General features: G+C 45.0%; 1 protein-coding gene across 5 annotated transcripts in view; it reads left to right on the plus strand.

Annotated features, from left to right (window-relative positions):
• Positions 1–24,139, plus strand: part of pusl1 (pseudouridine synthase like 1) — an 83,295-nt gene that overhangs the window by 50,761 nt on the left and 8,395 nt on the right. For 4 of the 5 annotated variants that reach the window (XM_065004453.1, XM_065004444.1, XM_065004426.1 and 1 more), the window contains exons 5-6: positions 6,229–6,378; positions 14,370–14,540. In XM_065004453.1, coding sequence (XP_064860525.1) covers positions 6,229–6,378; positions 14,370–14,540 — 321 coding nt within the window. The remainder of the gene's footprint in view (positions 1–6,228; positions 6,379–14,369; positions 14,541–24,139) is intronic. The other variant, XM_065004464.1, reaches the window with a different exon arrangement.

Below are 24,139 nucleotides of genomic sequence, written 5' to 3' on the forward strand. Positions count from 1 at the left end.
GCTATAACAGCCTCCACACTTCTGGGAAGGCATTCCACTAGATGTTGGAACATTGCTGCTATAACAGCCTCCACTCTTCTGGGAAGGCTTTCCACTAGATGTTGCAACATTGCTGCTATAACAGCCTCCACTCTTCTGGGAAGGCTTTCCACTAGATGTTGGAACATTGCTGCTATAACAGCCTCCACTCTTCTGGGAAGGCTTTCCACTAGATGTTGGAACATTGCTGCTATAACAGCCTCCACTCTTCTGGGAAGGCATTCCACTAGATGTTGGAACATTGCTGCTATAACAGCCTCCACTCTTCTGGGAAGGCTTTCCACTAGATGTTGGAACATTGCTGCTATAACAACTCTTCTGGGAAGGCATTCCACTAGATGTTGGAACATTGCTGCTATAACAGCCTCCACTCTTCTGGGAAGGCTTTCCACTAGATGTTGCAACATTGCTGCTATAACAGCCTCCACACTTCTGGGAAGGCATTCCACTAGATGTTGGAACATTGCTGCTATAACAACTCTTCTGGGAAGGCTTTCCACTAGATGTTGGAACATTGCTGCTATAACAGCCTCCACTCTTCTGGGAAGGCTTTCCACTAGATGTTGGAACATTGCTGCTATAACAGCCTCCACTCTTCTGGGAAGGCATTCCACTAGATGTTGGAACATTGCTGCTATAACAGCCTCCACTCTTCTGGGAAGGCTTTCCACTAGATGTTGGAACATTGCTGCTATAACAACTCTTCTGGGAAGGCATTCCACTAGATGTTGGAACATTGCTGCTATAACAGCCTCCACTCTTCTGGGAAGGCTTTCCACTAGATGTTGCAACATTGCTGCTATAACAGCCTCCACACTTCTGGGAAGGCATTCCACTAGATGTTGGAACATTGCTGCTATAACAACTCTTCTGGGAAGGCTTTCCACTAGATGTTGGAACATTGCTGCTATAACAGCCTCCACTCTTCTGGGAAGGCTTTCCACTAGATGTTGGAACATTGCTGCTATAACAGCCTCCACTCTTCTGGGAAGGCATTCCACTAGATGTTGGAACATTGCTGCTATAACAGCCTCCACTCTTCTGGGAAGGCTTTCCACTAGATGTTGGAACATTGCTGCTATAACAACTCTTCTGGGAAGGCATTCCACTAGATGTTGGAACATTGCTGCTATAACAGCCTCCACTCTTCTGGGAAGGCTTTCCACTAGATGTTGCAACATTGCTGCTATAACAGCCTCCACACTTCTGGGAAGGCATTCCACTAGATGTTGGAACATTGCTGCTATAACAACTCTTCTGGGAAGGCTTTCCACTAGATGTTGGAACATTGCTGCTATAACAGCCTCCACTCTTCTGGGAAGGCTTTCCACTAGATGTTGGAACATTGCTGCTATAACAGCCTCCACTCTTCTGGGAAGGCATTCCACTAGATGTTGGAACATTGCTGCTATAACAGCCTCCACTCTTCTGGGAAGGCTTTCCACTAGATGTTGGAACATTGCTGCTATAACAACTCTTCTGGGAAGGCATTCCACTAGATGTTGGAACATTGCTGCTATAACAGCCTCCACTCTTCTGGGAAGGCTTTCCACTAGATGTTGCAACATTGCTGCTATAACAGCCTCCACTCTTCTGGGAAGGCATTCCAGTAGATGTTGGAACATTGCTGCTATAACAACTCTTCTGGGAAGGCATTCCACTAGATGTTGGAACATTGCTGCTATAACAGCCTCCACTCTTCTGGGAAGGCTTTCCACTAGATGTTGCAACATTGCTGCTATAACAACTCTTCTGGGAAGGCATTCCACTAGATGTTGGAACATTGCTGCTATAACAGCCTCCACTCTTCTGGGAAGGCTTTCCACTAGATGTTGGAACATTGCTGCTATAACAACTCTTCTGGGAAGGCTTTCCACTAGATGTTGCAACATTGCTGCTATAACAACTCTTCTGGGAAGGCATTCCACTAGATGTTGGAACATTGCTGCTATAACAACTCTTCTGGGAAGGCATTCCACTAGATGTTGGAACATTGCTGCTATAACAGCCTCCACTCTTCTGGGAAGGCTTTCCACTAGATGTTGGAACATTGCTGCTATAACAGCCTCCACTCTTCTGGGAAGGCTTTCCACTAGATGTTGCAACATTGCTGCTATAACAACTCTTCTGGGAAGGCATTCCTCTAGATGTTGGAACATTGCTGCTATAACAGCCTCCACTCTTCTAGGAAGGCTTTCCACTAGATGTTGGAACATTGCTGCTATAACAGCCTCCACTCTTCTGGGAAGGCTTTCCACTAGATGTTGGAACATTGCTGCTATAACAGCCTCCACTCTTCTGGGAAGGCTTTCCACTAGATGTTGGAACATTTCTGCTATAACAGCCTCCACTCTTCTGGGAAGGCTTTCTACTAGATGTTGGAACATTGCTGCGGGGACTTGCTTCTATTCAGCCACAAGAGCATTAACGGATGTTGGGCGATTAGGCCTGGCTCGCAGACTGCGTTCCATTTCATCCCAAAGATGTTCGATGGGGTTGAGGTCAGGGCTGTGGTGCAGGCCAGCCAAGTTCTTCCATACCGACCTCGACAAACCATTTCTGTATGGACCTCGCTTTGTGCACAGGGGTATTGTCATGCTGAAACAGGAAAGATCCTTCCCCAAACGTTTCCCACAAAGTTGGAAGCACAGAATCGTCTAGAATGTTATTGTATGCTGTAGCGTTAAGATTTCCTCCACCAAACTTTACAGTTGGCACTATGCGTTGGGCAGGTATCGTTCTCCTGGCATCCGCCAAACCCAGATTCGTCTGTCGGACCACCAGATGGTGAAGCGTGATTCATCACTCTAGAGAACGAGTTTCCACTGCTCCAGTGTCCAATGGCGGCAAGCTTGACACCACTCCATCCGACGCTTGGCATTGCGCATGGTGATCTAAGGCTTGTGTGCGGCTGCTCGGCCATGGAAACCCATTTCATGAAGCTTCCGACGAATAGTTATTGTGCTGACGTTGCTTCCAGAGGCAGTTTGGAACTCGGTAGTGAGTGTTGCAACCGAGGACAGAACATTTTTCAGCTCTCGGCGGTCCCGTTCTGTGAGCGTGTCCGACCTACCACTCCGCAGCTTAGCCGTTGTTGCTCCTAGACGTTTCCACTTCATAATAACAGCACTTGCAGTTTACCGGGGCAGATCTAGCAGGGCAGAAATTTGAACGGACTTGTTTGAAAGGTGGCATCCTATGATGGTGCCACATTGAAAGTCACTGATTTCTACAGTAAGGCCATTCTACTGCTAACATTAACTATGGAGATTGCATGGCTGTGTGCTCGATTTTATACACCTGTCAGCAATGGGTGTGTCTGAAATAGCCAAATCCACTCATTTGAAGGGGTGTCCACATACTTTTGTACGTACCGTACCAGTCAAAAGTTTGGACACACCTACTCATCCACGGGTTTTTCTTAATTCTTTACTTTTTTCTACATTGTAGAATAATAGTGAGGACATCAAAACTATGAAATAACACATATGGAATCATGTAGAAACCAAAAAAGTGTTAAACAAATAAAAATATGTATTTTTATTTTTTTAATTTGAGATTCTTCAAAGTAGCCACCCTTTGCCTCGATGACAGCTTTACACCAAAGCTAACCTTGACTTGGAAGAGTTCCAGTGTGTTGGATAGTCATAGCCAGCTAGCTAACATAGCATCCTTCTGTCATAGCCAGCTAGCTAACATAGCATCCCTCTGTTATAGCCAGCTAGCTAACATAGCATCCTTCTGTCATAGCCAGTTAGCTAACACAGCATCCCTCTGTTATAGCCAGCTAGCTAACATAGCATCCCTCTGTTATAGCCAGCTAGCTAACATAGCATCCCTCTGTTATAGCCAGCTAGCTAACATAGCATCCTTCTGTCATAGCCAGCTAGCTAACATAGCATCCCTCTGTTATAGCCAGCTAGTAACATAGCATCCTTCTGTCATAGCCAGCTAGCTAACATAGCATCCCCTCTGTTTTTGCAGGGTGTTTCAGTAGACTAAACTAGCTAGCTGCATTTGCTAGCTAAGTAAAATAAATTGAAAGTGAAAAAACATATGTCACTCCAGTGTTTAATTGCCATATAGTAATTATTTTGTCACTATGGCCTATTTATTGCCTTACCTCCCTAATCTTACCTCATTTGCACACACTGTATATATACTTTTCTATTGTGTTATTGACTGTATGTTTTGTTTATTCCATGTCTAACTCTGTGTTGTTGTTTGTGTCAATCTGCTGTGCTTTATCTTGTCCAGGTCACAGTTGTAAATGAGAACTAGTTCTCAACTAGCCTAGCTGGTTAAATAAAGGTGTTCTCAACTGGCCTACCTGGTTAAATAAAGGTGTTCTCAACTGGCCTACCTGGTTAAATAAAGGTGTTCTCAACTAGCCTACCTGGTTAAATAAAGGTGTTCTCAACTAGCCTACCTGGTTAAATAAAGGTGTTCTCAACTGGCCTACCTGGTTAAATAAAGGTGTTCTCAACTGGCCTACCTGGTTAAATAAAGGTGTTCTCAACTAGCCTACCTGGTTAAATAAAGGTGTTCTCAACTAGCCTACCTGGTTAAATAAAGGTGTTCTCAACTGGCCTACCTGGTTAAATAAAGGTGTTCTCAACTAGCCTACCTGGTTAAATAAAGGTGTTCTCAACTGGCCTACCTGGTTAAATAAAGGTGTTCTCAACTAGCCTACCTGGTTAAATAAAGGTGTTCTCAACTGGCCTACCTGGTTAAATAAAGGTGTTCTCAACTAGCCTAGCTGGTTAAATAAAGGTGTTCTCAACTAGCCTACCTGGTTAAATAAAGGTGTTCTCAACTAGCCTACCTGGTTAAATAAAGGTGTTCTCAACTAGCCTAGCTGGTTAAATAAAGGTGTTCTCAACTAGCCTACCTGGTTAAATAAAGGTGTTCTCAACTAGCCTACCTGGTTAAATAAAGGTGTTCTCAACTAGCCTACCTGGTTAAATAAAGGTGTTCTCAACTAGCCTACCTGGTTAAATAAAGGTGTTCTCAACTAGCCTACCTGGTTAAATAAAGGTGTTCTCAACTGGCCTACCTGGTTAAATAAAGGTGTTCTCAACTAGCCTACCTGGTTAAATAAAGGTGTTCTCAACTAGCCTACCTGGTTAAATAAAGGTGTTCTCAACTAGCCTACCTGGTTAAATAAAGGTGTTCTCAACTAGCCTACCTGGTTAAATAAAGGTGTTCTCAACTAGCCTACCTGGTTAAATAAAGGTGTTCTCAACTAGCCTACCTGGTTAAATAAAGGTGTTCTCAACTAGCCTACCTGGTTAAATAAAGGTGTTCTCAACTGGCCTACCTGGTTAAATAAAGGTGTTCTCAACTAGCCTACCTGGTTAAATAAAGGTGTTCTCAACTAGCCTACCTGGTTAAATAAAGGTCTTCTCAACTGGCCTACCTGGTTAAATAAAGGTGTTCTCAACTAGCCTACCTGGTTAAATAAAGGTGTTCTCAACTAGCCTACCTGGTTAAATAAAGGTGTTCTCAACTAGCCTACCTGGTTAAATAAAGGTGAAATAAAAAAAATAAAAAGGAACATTGAGTTTTGTCCTCAGAACAGCCTCAATTTGTCGGGGAATGGACTCTACAAGATGTCGAAGGCGTTCCACAGGGACGCTGGCCAATGTTGACTCCAATGCTTCCCACAGTTGTCAAGTTGGCTGGATGTCCTTTGGGTGGTGGACCATTCTAGATACAAACGGGACATTTTTGAGCTTGGAAAAACCCAGCAGCGTTACAGTTGTTGACACAAACCGCTGAGCCTGGCACCTACTACCTGTCCCCCAGAATCACCCGCGGTTTATTGTCTGTCCCCCAGAATCACCCGCGGTTTATTGTCTGTCCCCTCAGAATCACCCGCGGTTTATTGTCTGTCCCCTCAGAATCACCCGCGGTTTATTGTCTGTCCCCCCAGAATCACCCGCGGTTTATTGTCTGTCCCCCAGAATCACCCGCGGTTTATTGTCTGTCCCCTCAGAATCACCCGTGGTTTATTGTCTGTCCCCCCAGAATCACCCGTGGTTTATAGTCTGTCCCCTCAGAATCACCCGTGGTTTATTGTCTGTCCCCCAGAATCACCCGCGGTTTATTGTCTGTCCCCCCAGAATCACCCACGGTTTATTGTCTGTCCCCTCAGAATCACCCGCGGTTTATTGTCTGTCCCCTCAGAATCACCCGTGCCTACCGGGTCCCCGGTGGGTTCCATGCCCGTTTCCGCGCTGTGTCTCGGACGTACGTCTACCGGCTAGCCACGGGCGTCACTCATCACTCCTGCACGCCACTGACCGATGCTAACCTCTGCTGGGGGTTACGCCACATGTGAGTTACCCTGGCAATCGTGTGTGTGCGTGTGTGTGTGTGCGTTTGTGTATGCGTGTGTGCGCGTGGTGTGGTGTGTGTGTGTGCGTGTGCGTGTGTGTGTGTGTGTGTGTGTGTGTGTGTGTGTGTGTGTGTGTGTGTGTGTGTGTGTGTGTGTGTGTGTGTGTGTGTGTGCGTGCGTGCGTGCGCGTGCTGCATGTCTCAGTATGCAAACCACATGTAGGGGGGAGACCCCAAAGCAATTTCTTACAGAGCAGGTCAGGAATCACACTCACTAAGACAATAGAGTTTGCAATACGTGAATAATGAAGGCAAATAACACACGAAGAATCAGCTAATTAAGGCGTGGAGATATCTGACCCAGTCAGACACATGAAGTGGAGATATCTGAACTGACGCAGACAGACAGACAAAAGTCAGGATCAGAGAGAGGGCGAGCAAGAGAAAGAGGGAGGAGACAGGGAGGTGCAAGACCGAGAGAGATAGAGAGAAGGTGAGATGGGAGGGAGAGAGAGCGAGCAATAAGGGGATAGAGAGAGAGAGAGAGCGAGAGAGAGAGAGAGAGAGCAATAAGGGGATAGAGAGAGAGAGAGAGAGCAATAAGGGGATAGAGAGAGGGGGAGAGGGAGAGAGAGAGAGAGAGCAATAAGGGGATAGAGAGAGGGGGAGAGGGAGAGAGAGAGAGAGAGCAATAAGGGGATAGAGAGAGGGGGAGGGGGAGAGAGAGAGAGAGAGCAATAAGGGGAAAGAGAGAGGGGGAGAGGGAGAGAGAGAGAGAGAGCAATAAGGGGATAGAGAGAGAGAGAGAGAGCAATAAGGGGATAGAGAGAGGGGGAGAGGGAGAGAGAGAGAGAGAGCAATAAGGGGATAGAGAGAGGGGAGAGGGAGAGAGAGAGAGAGAGCAATAAGGGGATAGAGAGAGGGGGAGGGGGAGAGAGAGAGAGAGCAATAAGGGGAAAGAGAGAGGGGAGAGGGAGAGAGAGAGAGAGAGCAATAAGGGGATAGAGAGAGAGAGAGCAATAAGGGGATAGAGAGAGGGGGAGAGGGAGAGAGAGAGAGAGCAATAAGGGGATAGAGAGAGGGGGAGGGGGAGAGAGAGAGAGCAATAAGGGGAAAGAGAGAGGGGAGAGGGAGAGAGAGAGAGAGCAATAAGGGGATAGAGAGAGAGAGAGAGCAATAAGGGGATAGAGAGAGAGAGAGCAATAAGGGGATAGAGAGAGGGGGAGAGGAGAGAGAGAGAGAGAGCAATAAGGGGATAGAGAGAGAGAGAGAGAGCAATAAGGGGATAGAGAGAGGGGGAGGGAGAGAGAGAGAGAGCAATAAGGGGATAGAGAGAGGGGGAGAGGGAGAGAGAGCAATAAGGGGATAGAGAGAGGGGGAGAGGGAGAGAGAGCAATAAGGGGATAGAGAGAGGGGGAGAGGGAGAGAGAGAGCAATAAGGGGATAGAGAGAGGGGGAGAGGGAGAGAGAGCAATAAGGGGATAGAGAGAGGGGGAAAGAGAGAGAGGATAACAAAAGAGATGTTAGAGAATGGAGTGGTTTATGTAACAGGGAATGGGGAAAGTTGTAGCGTGAAGTGTTTCATCTCAAGAATGTTTTTTTTCCGCTCCTCGCCTACCACTACTCCCCTCGTCCTCCTCCCCTCCTCGTCCTCTCCTCTTCCTCCCCCTTCGTTTCCTCCTCTCCCCCTCCTCTCCTCCACCCTCCCCTCTTCTTTTTCTCTCCTCCCCTTTTCCTCTCTTCACTTTTTTGGGAAAGTAGGCCAAAATAAGCTGCAGGCTTATACAGATGCAGAACAACACCCACGCATGTATGTTTCTCTCTCTCCCTCTCTCTCCCTCTCCCTCTGTCTCTCTCACTCTGTCTCTCTCTGTCTCTCTCTCTCTCTCTCTCTCTCTGTCTCTCTCTCTCTCCATCTGTCTCTCTCTCTCTCTCTCCCTCTCTCTCTCTCTCCCTCTGTCTCTGTCTCTCCCTCTCTCTCCCTCTGTCTCTGTCTCTCCCTCTGTCTCTCCCTGTCTCTCTCTGTCTCTCTCTCTGTCTCTCTCTCTGTCTCTCTCTCTGTCTCTCTCTCTCTCTCTCTCTCCCTCTGTCTCTGTCTCTCCCTCTCTCTCCCTCTGTCTCTCTCTCTATCTGTCTCTCCCTCTGTCTCTCTCTCTATCTGTCTCTCCCTCCCTCTATTCCCCCCTCCCTCTCTCTTACATTTTCACTCTCCAATTATCTCTTGTTTTCTTTCCCTCAGCCTCTATCCATCCCTCCTTTCATCTCTCTCTCTTTTTCACTCCCTCCTCCTCCTCTCTCCCTCCCATCCATAAGGATCCCTGGTATTCAGCAGAACAGTGAGAGAACACTACATTGCTGCGCCTGAAAATAAACACACAAATAAAACATCTTAGTTGACCATGAGGCCTCTGTTCTTTTGACCAATAAATTGGTCAAAACATCCTATGTGTTTTAATCAAATCAACTATATGCACTGAGCTTGTCTGATGCTTTAAGCGAACTGTTTGATGAAATAATTAAGACTCACAAATGACTAGAGGGAGACCGACCGCCACAGAACATCCAACCGTGTGTCTCGCGCTGTCCGTGTTGCTGAAGCTGCAACATAATTACAGCCATTTCTGACTGAAAAGTACTGTTACCCGAAATGCCTAATTTGTCTAGGAAAAACATTCCCTCAACCCTGGCTCTCTTTACGTGACACGTGTATGCATCGTATGCACGTCATCAAAGACCTATTCTTACGAATATTACTACTTAGTACGTTGGTTATGTAATTATTACTCCAGAATGCCCGTTATATATTCCAGAGAACGATTCGGGCGGGATTCTTATTATTATTATATTATTATTTAAATAAATGGACAGTTGTTTTATTCGTGAAGACATGTCCAGGTGACAGTGACACGCTGACTTGATTCCCAAGTTTCTAAACCATTCCCGAACCATATTTCCTATAGTGTCAGCATAATATTTGAATTGAGGAAGTGTGATCCTAATCATTCGGGTATTTTAGTGATCCGTAGTACGTAGCCCTAAATGCCGCCCAGAACTCAGATGGGAGCTAAACAGGGCAAGTGCACTTCAGATGCATTTTTAAAGGGCAACAGATGAGAAAGTTAACTTATCATTTCCAAACCTTTAGGTTAATTGTATACAGCTGCGTTGCCATCTATTAACACCAAGGGTTGCATTAAAGAGGCTCACTATTTTTTACTGATGCATTTGCCAATATTCAGTTCATATATATATATATATATATATATGCACAAAACATATAAACGAAAGCATTCACTGTGAAAGTTGATGAGCTACATGTAGGTATTTCATGTAGGTATTTCATGTAGGTATTTCATGCAGGTATTTCATGTAGGTATTTCATGCAGGTATTTCATGTAGGTATTTCATGTAGGTATTTCATGTAGGTATTTCATGTAGGTATTTCATGTAGGTATTTCATGCAGGTATTTCATGTAGGTATTTCATGTAGGTATTTCATGTAGGTATTTCATGTAGGTATATATATAGTTTATACACAGCGCTTTGTTTCGATTTCTCCAATCCGTTGTTGTGTTTTCTTGCTCAAACCGCGAGCAACACCTGTCAGACACTTCTCTCAAAACACAGGGATGTCGATTCGCACGGAACTAGTATTATCAGAGGATCTTGGGAGTTTGCCAACAAAAAAACAGTAGGTTATTCTGTCTGGAATATTCTCCTGCCATGTAAAAATGATTGACATAGCAGATTTGGACAGGACTAAAACTACAGATGTGGTGTTTTGTGTATATAATTACATTACCGAACCTCCCCCAGTAAAACTAATCCCGTCCGCAGAGGACACAATAGGGCCCATAGCGTAATCATAATCACATCAATAAATTGGTTCCAACAAACTCTGAACTCTGGAACACATGGAACAGCTAAATGGGATGCTGAGGACTTGACAAATAACTTGAAACAGGGGAATGTTTACTGAGGAAGTCAGATGTGTGGAATAAATGTGACTAGTTGTGGAAAATACTGGAGATCAAGAGAAAAGAAGATAAGGAACAAACACAATACCCCATAATGACATCACAATACCCCATAATGACATCACAATACCCCATAATGACATCACAATACCCAGGTGCTGTATAGATTACAAAATCATTTTTTATGACTGTTTAGAACAATGTTAACAACACAAAATAAATTATAAGCGTACCAGAGAGTCTGTTGTAACGATTATAGTTTTTATTTGCTAAGCTTTTATTACAGCAAAGACTAAAAACAGTCGCATTCATTCGCAATTTCCCGAAATCGAACGGTTTATTTAATGTTTAAGCTAATTATTCAAGTTTTTATTTGATTTTTAATGTAAAATGCTTGATTGTATTTCAAATGATAAATGATCATAAATGCTGTGTGAAGACTTGACCAAATAAATCATTGATTGATTGACAGTAGTACTATATAAGTATTGAAATACATTGATTGATTGATACAGTAGTACTATATAAGTATTGAAATACATTGATTGATTGATACAGTAGTACTATATAAGTATTGAAATACATTGATTGATTGATACAGTAGTACTATATAAGTATTGAAATACATTGCATTTGTAAGTATTCAGACCCTTTGACTTGTTCCATATTTTGTTACAGCCTTATTCTAAAATGGATTAGATTTTTTTATTTTATCTTATCAATGTACACACAATACCCCATAATGACATCACAATACCCCATAATGACATCACAATACACCATAATGACATCACAATACACCATAATGACATCACAATACCCCATAATGACAAAGTGAAACAGATTTATAAAGAAATAAAAAACTGAAATACCTTATTTACATAAGTATTCAGAACTTTTGCTATGAGACTTTAAATTGAGCTCAGGTGCATCCTGTTTCCATTGATCATCCTTGAGATGTTTTTACAACTTGGCTGGAGCCCACCTTTGGTAAATTCAAATGATTGGACATTATTTGGAAAGGCACATACTTGTCTATATGAAGGTACCACAGTTGACAGTGCGGCACTGGGAGATTAGTCAGGATCGAGGCAAAGATGAACGGAGCAAAATACAGAGAGATCCTTAATGAAAACCTGCTCCAGAGTGCTCAGGACCTCAGACGGGGGCGAAGGTTCACCTTCCAACAGGACAACAACCCTAAGCACACAGCTTCGGGACAAGTCTCTGAATGTCCTTGAGTGGCCCAACCAGAGCCCGAACTTGAACCTAATCTAATTTCTCTGGAGAGACCTGAAAATAGCTGTGCAGTGATGCTCCCCATCCAACCTGACAGAGCTTGAGAGGATCTGCAGAAAAGATTGGGAGAAACTCCGCAAATACATTTGTGCCAAGCTTGTAGCATCATACTTGAGGCTCGAGGCTGTAATCGCTGCCAAAGGTGCTTCAACAAAGTACTGAGTAAAGGGTCTGAATACTTAAAAAAACATTGTATTAATTAGAAAAACATTTTACTTTGTCATTATGGGTAAAAACAACGATTTAATACATTTTAGAATAAGGCTGTAACCTAACAAAATGTAGAAAAAGTCAAGGGGTCTGAATACTTTCCGAAGGCACTGTGCCTAAGTACGGTATTAAGACTGAACAGGATGCGCTCTTAGACCTACAGCTCCATGGTGGTTATACTTCAGATGGCATTGAGGAGTACACCACATCAGTCACTGGCTTTATCAATAAGTGCATCGAGGACCTTTCTCCCCACAGTGACTGTACGTACATACCCCAACCAGAAGCCATGGATTACAGGCAACATTCGCACTGAGCTAAAGGGTAGAGCGGCCGCTTTCAAGGAGCGGGACTCTAACACGGAAGCTTATAAGAAATCCCGCTATGCCCCCTAACGAACCATCAAACAGGCAAAGCAGGACTAAGATCGAATTGTACTACACCGGCTCTGATGCTCGTCGGATGTGGCAGGGCTTGCAAAACTATTACAGACTACAAAGGGAAGCACAGCCGAGAGCTGCCCAGTGACACGAGCCTACCAGATGAGCAAAATAGCTTCTATGCTCGCTTCGAGGCAAGCAACACTGAGACATGCATGAGAGCATCAGCTGTTCCGGACGACTCTGAGATCACGCTCTTCGCGGCCGATGTGAATAAGTCCTTTAAACAGGTCAACATTCAAGGCTGCTGGGCCAGACAGATTACCAGGACGTGTACTCCGAGCATGTGCTGACCAATGGGCAAGTGTCTTCACTGACATTTTCAGCTTTTCTCTGTCCGAGTCTGTAATACCAACATGTTTCAAGCAGACCACCATAGTCCCTGTGCTCAAGAACACTAAGGTAACCTGCCTAAATGACTACCGACCTGTAGCACTCACGTCTGCAGCCATGAAGTGCTTTAAAAGGCTGGTCATGGCTCACATCAACACCATCATCCCAGAAATCCTAGACCCACTTCAATTTGCAAACCGCACCAACAGATCCACAGATAATGCAATCTCTATTGCACTCCACACTGCCCTTTTCCACCTGGGCAAAAGGAACACCTACGTGAGAATGCTGTTCATTGACTACAGCTCAGCGTTCAACACCATACCGCTCTCAAAGCTCATCACTCAGCTGAGAACCCTGGGACTAAACACCTCCCTCTGCAATTGGATCCTGGACTTCCTGACGGGCCGCACCCAGGTGGTAAGGGTAGGTAACAACACATCCGCCACGCTGATCCTCAACATAGGGGCCCCTCAGGGATGCGTGCTCAGTCCCCTCCTGTACTCCCTGTTCACACATGACTGCGCGGCCAGGCACGACTCCAACACCATCATTAAGTTTGCAGATGACAACAGTGATAGGCCTGATCACCGACAATGATGAGACAGCCTATAGGGAGGAGGTCAGAGACCTGACCGTGTGGTGCTAGGACAACAACCTCTCCCTCAACGTGATCAAGACAAAGGAGATGATTGTGGACTACAGGAAAAGGAGGACCGAGCATGCCCCCATTCTCATCGACGGGGCTGTAGTGGAGCAGGTTGAGAGCTTCAAGTTCCTTGGTGTCCACATCACCAACAAACTATCATGGTCCAAACACACCAAGACAGTCGTGAAGAGGACACGACAAAACCTGGTAGTATTATTTCTTATTTTTTTTGTTTTTTTGCTATATGCTTCGACTAAAGACATCCCAGTCGACCAACAGCCTATCGACCAAATAATTGACCAGTGGACTAAATGGGGTCAGCCCCTAGTACAATACCAGTTCCTATGTCAAATCAAAATCAAATCAAATGTATTTATATAGCCCTTCGTACATCAGCTGATATCTCAGTGCTGTACAGAAACCCAGCCTAAAACCCCAAACAGCAAGCAATGCAGGTGTAGAAGCACGGTGGCTAGGAAAAACTCCCTAGAAAGGCCAAAACCTAGGAAGAAACCTAGAGAGGAACCAGGCTATGTGGGGTGACCAGTCCTCTTCTGGCTGTGCCGGGTGGAGATTATAACAGAACATGGCCAAGATATTCAAATGTTCATAAATGACCAGCATGGTCCAATAATAATAAGGCAGAACAGTTGAAACTGGAGCAGCAGCACGGCCAGGTGGACTGGGGATAGCAAGGAGTCATCATGTCAGGTAGTCCTGAGGCATGGTCCTAGGGCTCAGGTCCTCCGAGAGAGAGAAAGAAAGAGAGAATTAGAGAGATCATACTTAAATTCACACAGGACACTGGATAAGACAGGGGAAGTACTCCAGATATAACAAACTGACCCTGGCCCCCAGGCCACACATAAACTACTGCAGCATAAATACTGGAGGCTGAGACATGTGACCTGTTACCTTACAGTTGATTGGATAGTCATATCCCTCTTTTGGGAGCAGCTTACCTGTCTCTCAGGTGTTAAGAACAGTCCACACATTCCACACATTTTACAGGAATTAGCATACATATAATCCTTAACCTTTACCCTTTAACATATGCCCCCTGCCTTCTCTTCCTCCTGACAGTGACCTGGATGTTGGTGCGATGCGCGACGCTGCCTCCCTGCTGGTGGGTACCCATAACTTCAGCTCCTTCAGAGCCCTGAACTCTGAGACACCGTTTAAAGACCCGGTAAAGACCCTGGAGAAGGTCGGTCTGGAACTCGGAGACGCCTTTGTACACAAACACTTCCACAGGTAACCTCTGACCTCTAACCCCTGACCCTAATCCTAACCCTATTTTGGAGCTTTGGGATGCTTTCGTATACAAAGACATTTCCACAGGTAACCTCTGACCTCTAACCCTAACTGTGCAGTAGCCACAGTGTGTCAGAAAGCCTTTAGTACCCAACACCATGTTTACATTGGTGGGGATTTGGATTAGTTTAAAAACCCTCTGAATATTATTAGAATAAATCATTATTTTTCAGATCTGACCGTTGTAGTGGCCTCTACCTAGAAACGGAACAATCCATAGTGGAGGTTAGTGGGGGGTGTTGGAGAGAGCTTTGGTGAACTAAAATGGCTGTGGGGTTTATTCCTCTGGATGGGTTGTTCCTGTATCAAATACCGTTTTCATGGCTTAATTATTAAACCCTGGAATTTGTGTTGAGAGACAGATGGTGTGTAAGAGTATTCCTCTCTGTGAGTTAAAACCAGTCATATTTACATGCATGTGTTCATTTGTCAGGGACAACATATCATTGCACCAGATTTAGCTAGATAGCTCATTTTCTCTCGGCCCGAGCTCTGTGTACATACACTACATGACCAAAAGTATGTGGACACCTGCTCATCGAACATCTCATTCCAAAATCGTGGTCATTAATGTGGAGTTGGTCCCCCCTTTGCTGCTATAACAGCCTCCCCTCTTCTGGGAAGGATTTCCACTAGATGTTGGAACATTGCTGAGGGGGAACTTGCTTCCATTCAGCCACAAGAGCGTTAGTGAGGTCGGACACTGATGTTGGGCGATTAAGTCCTGGCTCGCAGTCGGCATTCCAATTCATCCCAAAGGTGTTCAATGGGGTTGATGTCAGGGCTCTGATGCAGGCCAGCAATGTTCTTCCACACCGATTTCAACAAACTATTTCTGTATGTACCTCGCTTTTAGCGCGGGGGAATTGTCATGCTGAAACAGGAAAGGGCCTTCCCCAAACTTTTGCCACCAAGTTGGAAGCACAGAATCATCTAGAATGTCATTGTATGCTGTAGCGGTAAGATTTCCCTTCACTGAAACTAAGGGGCCCGAACCATGAAAAATAGCCCCAGACCATTATTCCTCCTCCACCAAACTTTACAGTTGGCACTATGCATTCGGGCAGGTAGATTCGTAGCGTCGGACTGCCAGATGGTGAAGCGTGATTCATCACCCCACAGAACGCGTTTCCAGTGCTCCAGAGACCAATGGCGGCGAGCTTTACACCACTCCAGCTGACGCTTGGCATTGAGCATGGTGATCTTAGGCTTGTGTGCGACTGATCGGCCATGAAGCTCTCTGACGAACAGTTATTGTGCTGACGTTGCTTCCAGAGGCAGTTTGGAACTCTGTAGTGAGTGATGCAACATTCGGCGGTCCTGTTCTGTAGTGAGTGATGTGACAGTCGGCGGTCCTATTCTGTAGTGAGTGATGCAACAGTCGGCGGTCCTATTCTGTAGTGAGTGATGCAACAGTCGGCGGTCCTGTTCTGTAGTGAGTGATGCAACAGTCGGCGGTCCTGTTCTGTAGTGAGTGATGCGACAGTCGGCGGTCCTGTTCTGTAGTGAGTGATGCAACAGTCGGCGGTCCTGTTCTGTAGTGAGTGATGCAACAGTCGGCGGTCCTGTTCTGTAGTGAGTGATGTAACAGCCGGCGGTCCTGTAGTGAGTGATGCAACAGTCGGCGGTCCTGTTCTGTAGTGAGTGATGTAACAGCCGGCGGTCCTGTAGTGAGTGATGCAACAGTCGGCGGTCCTGTTCTGTAGTGAGTGATGCAACAGTCGGCGGTCCTGTTCTGTAGTGAGTGATGCTACAGTCGGCGGTCCTGTAGTGAGTGATGCAACAGTCGGCGGTCCTGTTCTGTAGTGAGTGATGCAACAGTCGGCGGTCCTGTTCTGTAGTGAGTGATGTAACAGCCGGCGGTCCTGTAGTGAGTGATGCAACATTCGGCGGCCCTGTTCTGTAGTGAGTGATGCAACAGTCGGCGGTCCTGTTCTGTAGTGAGTGATGCAACAGTCGGCGGTCCTGTTCTGTAGTGAGTGATGCAACAGTCGGCGGTCCTGTTCTGTAGTGAGTGATGCGACAGTCGGTGGTCCTGTTCTGTAGTGAGTGATGCAACAGTCGGCGGTCCTGTAGTGAGTGATGCAACATTCGGCGGCCCTGTTCTGTAGTGAGTGATGCGACAGTCGGTGGTCCTGTTCTGTAGTGAGTGATGCAACAGTCGGCGGTCCTGTTCTGTAGTGAGTGATGTAACAGTCGGCGGTCCTGTTCTGTAGTGAGTGATGCAACAGTCGGCGGTCCTGTTCTGTAGTGAGTGATGCAACAGTCGGCGGTCCTGTTCTGTAGTGAGTGATGTGACAGTCGGCGGTCCTGTTCTGTAGTGAGTGATGCAACAGTCGGCGGTCCTGTTCTGTAGTGAGTGATGCAACAGTCGGCGGTCCTGTTCTGTAGTGAGTGATGCAACATTCGGCGGCCCTGTTCTGTAGTGAGTGATGCGACAGTCGGCGGTCCTGTTCTGTAGTGAGTGATGCAACATTCGGCGGCCCTGTTCTGTAGTGAGTGATGCAACAGTCGGTCCTGTTCTGTAGTGAGTGATGCAACAGTCGGCGATCCTGTCCTGTAGTGAGTGATGCAACAGTCGGCGGTCCTATTCTGTAGTGAGTGATGTGACAGTCGGCGGTCCTATTCTGTAGTGAGTGATGTAACAGCCGGCGGTCCTGTAGTGAGTGATGCAACATTCGGCGGTCCTGTTCTGTAGTGAGTGATGCAACAGTCGGCGGTCCTGTTCTGTAGTGAGTGATGTAACAGTCGGCAACAGTCGGCGGTCCTATTCTGTAGTGAGTGATGTAACAGTCGGCGGTCCTGTTCTGTAGTGAGTGATGTAACAGCCGGCGGTCCTGTAGTGAGTGATGCAACAGTCGGTGGTCCTGTTCTGTAGTGAGTGATGCAACAGTCGGCGGTCCTGTTCTGTAGTGAGTGATGTAACAGTCGGCGGTCCTGTTCTGTAGTGAGTGATGCAACAGTCGGCGGTCCTGTTCTGTAGTGAGTGATGTAACAGTCGGCGGTCCTGTTCTGTAGTGAGTGATGTATGTGAGTGAGTGATGCAACAGTCGGCGGTCCTGTTGTGTAGTGAGTGATGCAACATTCGTCCTGTTCTGTAGTGAGTGATGCTGTCCTGTTCTGTAGTGAGTGATGCAACAGTCGGCGGTCCTGTTCTGTAGTGAGTGATGCAACAGTCGGCGGTCCTGTTCTGTAGTGAGTGATGCAACAGTCGGCGGTCCTGTTCTGTAGTGAGTGATGCAACAGTCGGCGGTCCTGTTCTGTAGTGAGTGATGTAACAGTCGGCGGTCCTGTTCTGTAGTGAGTGATGATAACAGTCGGTGGTCCTGTTCTGTAGTGAGTGATGTGATCCTGTTCTGTAGTGAGTGATGTAACAGTCGGCGGTCCTGTTCTGTAGTGAGTGATCTGTAGTGAGTGATGTCGGCGGTCCTGTTCTGTAGTGAGTGATGTGACAGTCGGCGGTCCTGTTCTGTAGTGAGTGATGCAACAGTCGGCGGTCCTGTTCTGTAGTGAGTGATGCAACAGTCGGCGGTCCTGTTCTGTAGTGAGTGATGTGACAGTCTGCGGTCCTGTTCTGTAGTGAGTGATGCAACAGTTGTCCTGTTCTGTAGTGAGTGATGCAACAGTCGGCGGCCCTGTTCTGTCAGCTGGTGTGGTCTACCACTTCCAAATCATTGAAGATAAAATACATTAAAGTCTGGGACTTATTTCCATTGTGGTCCTCGTGAAACAAGATCCAACACGGTTGAACACAGTTTGACGGAGAGATAATAAAACATGTAAACAAAAGAAGAAGAACGTCTGTCTCATCACTGCAGTGACGTCGTAGGGTACATTCATATGGGCAAATCATTCTTTTACTTTATTTTTAAAAGTATTGGCTGTGTGCTCGATTTTTATACACCTATCAGCAACGGGTGTTGAAGGAGTGTTTATATCATGTTGGCCATGTAGTGTATTTCATAAAGGTCCCTATAATAAGAAACAGGAGAAGCCTGCTTGTGAATTATTGATAAGCCCAAAGCTTTCGCCGCACTTTTAGTATGGTGGTGTACACTGATATAGAGTAGTGGTAGGAGAGTATGAAGAGCACTGGAGAGACAGGTCAGGACAGGACAGGAGGAGATTACACAACGATCAGAGGAGTTCCAGAGGAGGAGAGCTTCTAGAATGTCGTTGCTGTTCTAGAATGTTGTTGCGGTTCTATAATGTTGTTGCTGTTCTAGAATGTTGTTGCTGTTCTATAATGTTGTTGCGGTTCTATAATGTTGCTGTTCTATAATGTTGTTGCTGTTCTATAATGTCGTTGCTGTTCTAGAATGTTGTTGCTGTTCTAGAATGTTGTTGTGGTTCTAGAATGTTGTTGCGGGTCTAGAATGTTGTTGCTGGTCTAGAATGTTGTTGCGGGTCTAGAATGTTGTTGCTGGTCTAGAATGTTGTTGCGGTTCTAGAATGTTGTTGCGGGTCTAGAATGTTGTTGCTGGTCTAGAATGTTGTTGCGGGTCTAGAATGGTGTTGCTGGTCTAGAATGTTGTTGCGGTTCTAGAATGTTGTTGCGGGTCTAGAATGTTGTTGCTGGTCTAGAATGTTGTTGCGGGTCTAGAATGTTGTTGCTGGTCTAGAATGTTGTTGCGGGTCTAGAATGTTGTTGCTGGTCTAGAATGTTGTTGCTGGTCTAGAATGTTGTTGCGGGTCTAGAATGTTGTTGCTGGTCTAGAATGTTGTTGCGGTTCTAGAATGTTGTTGCTGTTCTATAATGTCGTCGGATGTTCTACATTTTTTTGTTTTATGTTCACTTTCCACAGTAACACAAAGTCCGATACGGACACAAGCACAGACACCAGTCTAACCCCTCATGTGAAACAAATGCTTTCTGTTCTTTATTCTGTTCTTGTAATATTGAGAAATAGTTTTGGCATAAAACCTACTCTAAATGGTATTCCTGTTCCCATTCAATTTGGCAGTGTTCAGTTTGCCACGTCAACATGTTATAAAACACACATTATGTTCTTCTATCCTCTTGGGGACCCAAAATTAATTTCCATTGAAAATCCTATTTTCCCGAACCCTAACATGAAACTTAACCCAAACCATAAACCTAACTCCTAAACCTAACCACTAACCCCTTACACGTCATCATCAGACAGCACAGCAGCATTCACATTCATTTACATGTGACCCAGTTCTCACAGTGTAGCACCTACAATGATTCCCTATTCCCTATTCTATTCCCTATCCCCTATTCTATCCCCTATTCTATTCCCTATTCCCTATTCTATTCCCTATTCCCTATTCTATCCCCTATTCCCTATTGCCTATTCCATATTATATCCCCTTTTTTTATACCTTTATTCCAACAAGGAACACAGACTGAGACCAAGGTCTCTTTTACAGCTGGGCCCTGCGTACACATGTTTACACATACAGTTGAGGTACAATGATTAAGAAACTACACAAAACGATCATAGATAACACAATAAAAATATACAGCAACAGATTACATTTAAACTATAGACAAGACAAAACGATCACAGATAACACAAACAAATACAGCAGGAGATTGTTACATTTACACACAGGTTATTCCCCTAACAGGTTATTCCCCTAACAGGTTATTCCCCTAACATGTTATTCCCCTAACAGGTTATTCCCCTAACAGGTTATTCCCCTAACATGTTATTCCTAACAGGTTATTCCCCTAACAGGTTATTCCCCTAACAGGTTATTCCCCTAACAGGTTATTCCCCTAACATGTTATTCCTAACAGGTTATTCCCCTAACAGGTTATTCCCCTAACAGGTTATTCCCCTAACAGGTTATTGGTTATTCCTCTAGCAGGTTATTCCTAACAGGTTATTCCCCTAACAGGTTATTCCCCTAACAGGTTATTCCTAACAGGTTATTCCCCTAACAGGTTATTCCCCTAACATGTTATTCCTAACAGGTTATTCCCCTAGCAGGTTATTCCTCTAGCAGGTTATTCCTAACATGTTATTCCCCTAACATGTTATTCCTAACAGGTTATTCCCCTAACAGGTTATTCGCCTAACAGGTTATTCCTTTAACAGGTTATTGCTAACAGGTTATTCCCCTAACAGGTTATTCCCCTAACAGGTTATTCCCCTAACATGTTATTCCCCTAACAGGTTATTCCCCTAACAGGTTATTCCCCTAACAGGTTATTCCTAACAGGTTATTCCCCTAACAGGTTATTCCCCTAACAGGTTATTCCCCTAACATGTTATTCCTAACAGGTTATTCCCCTAACAGGTTATTCCCCTAACAGGTTATTGGTTATTCCTCTAGCAGGTTATTCCTAACAGGTTATTCCCCTAACAGGTTATTCCTAACAGGTTATTCCCCTAACAGGTTATTCCCCTAACATGTTATTCCTAACAGGTTATTCCCCTAGCAGGTTATTCCTCTAGCAGGTTATTCCTAACATGTTATTCCCCTAACATGTTATTCCTAACAGGTTATTCCCCTAACAGGTTATTCGCCTAACAGGTTATTCCTTTAACAGGTTATTGCTAACAGGTTATTCCCCTAACAGGTTATTCCTAACATGTTATTCCCCTAGCAGGTTATTCCCCTAGCAGGTTATTCCCCTAACAGGTTATTCCCCGAACAGCACAAGAACTTGCATTACCCAAAACAGTTACAAGCAATACAAAAATAAAAATCCTCCAATAAATATTTAAAATGAGCGACAGGGGGACAACAGTCTCAGGTTTCAGTTTAGTCTGCAGGCTTATTCCATAAGCAAGGAGCGTAACAGGAAAAGGCAGCCATACCCAACTCTGTGGAAACCGCATGGGCCTCAAGTGTAATCCATGCTTGAGACCTGGTTTCAGGAATTATAATTATAATGTTGATGAGTGATGGTAAATAAGAAGGTAGCTTATTCAGAAGTGCTTTATAGACAAACACGAGAGCATGTTGTTCTCGTCTCACGGACAGCGAAGTCCAACCCACATTATGATATAAAACACAGTGGTGAGTTCTGTAGCTAGGACCCGTAATAAACCTAAGTGCGCAATGATAAGTAGCATCCAGCGATTTAAGTGTTGATGCCGAAGCATGCATGTAAATAATATCCCCATAAACTATAACAGACATAAAAGTAGCTTGCACAATGTGTCTTCTATTTGTAGAGGACAAACATGTCCTGTTTCTATAGAGGAAGCCTAGCTTGATTTTTAGCTGTTTACAAAGTTCATTAATATGCATTTTAAAAGACTGTTTATCATCCAAACATGTCCCTAAGTATTTATATGCAGAGACCTGGTTAATTAGAGAACCATCTAAGCTTTTTTTTTTTCTTTTTTTTTTTCAACCAACTTTTTGAACCTATTACAAAATCATAAAATGTGTTTTCTTTGCATTTAAAACAAGTTTCAGCTGTATAAAATACCCTTGTATTATCTTAAAATCTGTCTCCAATAGTGATTATGCTTGGTCAGCCGTTGAAGCGATAGAGTACATGACAGTGTCATCAGCATATACATTTGACACTTTCTTATCTCATCACCGATATTGTTTATGTAGAGAGTGAACAGTAATGGACCAAGTATAGAACCTTGTGGAACCCCCTTTAACCAACTCCAATGGCTCCGACTGGATACCGTCGACTCTAACAGCCGGACTTCTATCCTTTAGAATCTAAAGGATAGAAAGTTTAGATAGTCATGAAACCAACGACAGGCATCCAGTCCCAGTCGTATTGACGACAGCTTACCCAAAAGTATTGCATGGTCTACAGTGTCAAAAGCTTTCGATAAATCTATGAACAAGGTGGCACAGTACTTTCTATTATCTAGGGCATTAGTAATATCATTTACAACATGGACACTGTGTCTATTCCCTATTCTATCCCTTATCCCCTATTATATTCCCTATTCCAGTGGTTCCCAAACTTTTTATAGTCCCGTACCCCATCAAACATTCAAACTCCAGCTTTTGCGCCATCAGTACAGACACCAACACATCTTGACCACCAAAGTGAATTTGATGTCACAAAGCTGTCCAGTACTTTAACAAATATCCTCTCATGTTGTCCTGGTTTCCAGTGGTTTGCAGAAGAGGATGTCTTCCTTAATTGACCCCCCCCCCCCATAAACGTAACAGACATATACCAGGAGCTGTGCCAGGCCCGCCTCGTCTGTTGACTCATCCAGCTGTAACAGACATATACCAGGAGCTGTGCCAGGCCCGCCTCGTCTGTTGACTCATCCAGCTGTAACACATAGAATTCACTGGCTTGTATGCGAAGCAGTAATTGTTTCAAAACATCTCCTGCCATGTCACTGATGCGTCGTGAAACAGTGTTGTTTGATGGAGACATTGTCTGTATAGTTTTTTGGCCTTTTCCCCCAGCATTGTCCCAGCCATATCCGCGGCAGAAGGAATAATTAAGTCCTCCACAATAGTATGGGGCTTGCCTGTCCTAGCCACTCGGTAGCTCACCATATAAGACGCTTCTAGCCCCTTATTATCAATGGTATCTGTTGCTTTTATACAGGTCTTACTACTTGACAGTCATCTTTATTCTTGCTCAAAAAACTCCTGTGGCTTATTTTTCAAATTGACATGTTTTGTTTCTAAATGTCTGCGCAAGAGTGAAGGTTTCATAGAGTTGTGAGATAGTACTTTTGCACATATAACACACTGTGGCTGAGGAAAGGCACTACTCCCAGTATAAGTGAACCCCTCTTCGATGGTCCAACGACCCTGTCTGTTGTTCGGTGCTTTCCCGGGTAAGGGGACAGTAGCTTGGTGCTTTCCTGGGTAAGGGGACAGTAGCTCTTCGGCTGCATCAGATTCACAACTGTCAGTGTCCATGCTAGCTGGGCTAACAACAAATATAGAATTACTGATGTTAGCATTGGATGTGCTCGTGGAAGCAGAAAAACTTGTGTCGTCGACAGGTGTAGTACTGATGGCAGTAGCAGTCCTACCAGTAGAACTGGTAGTAGCAGTCCTACCAGTAGAGCTGGTAGTAGCAGTCCTACCAGTAGAACTGGTAGTAGCAGTCCTACCAGTAGAGCTGGTAGTAGCAGTCCTACCAGTAGAGCTGGTGGTAGAAGTCCTACCAGTAGAACTGGTAGTAGCAGTCCTACCAGTAGAGCAGTCCTACCAGTAGAGCTGGTAGTAGCAGTCCTACCAGTAGAACTGGTAGTAGCAGTCCTACCAGTAGAGCAGTCCTACCAGTAGAGCTGGTAGTAGCAGTCCTACAAGTAGAGCTGGTAGTAGCAGTCCTACCAGTAGAGCTGGTAGTAGCAGTCCTACCAGTAGAGCAGTCCTACCAGTAGAGCAGTCCTACCAGTAGAGTTGGTAGTAGCAGTCCTACCAGTAGAGCTGGTAGTAGCAGTACTACCAGTAGAGCCTGGTAGTAGCAGTCCTACCAGTAGAGCTGGTAGTAGCAGTCCTACCCGTAGAGCAGTCCTACCAGTAGAGCTGGTAGTAGCAGTCCTACAAGTAGAGCTGGTAGTAACAGTCCTACCAGTAGAGCTGGTAGTAACAGTCCTACCAGTAGAGCT

Source organism: Oncorhynchus nerka, linkage group LG2 (genome assembly GCF_034236695.1).
Source record: "Oncorhynchus nerka isolate Pitt River linkage group LG2, Oner_Uvic_2.0, whole genome shotgun sequence".
In the NCBI taxonomy this organism is placed as follows: Eukaryota; Metazoa; Chordata; class Actinopteri; order Salmoniformes; family Salmonidae; genus Oncorhynchus; species Oncorhynchus nerka.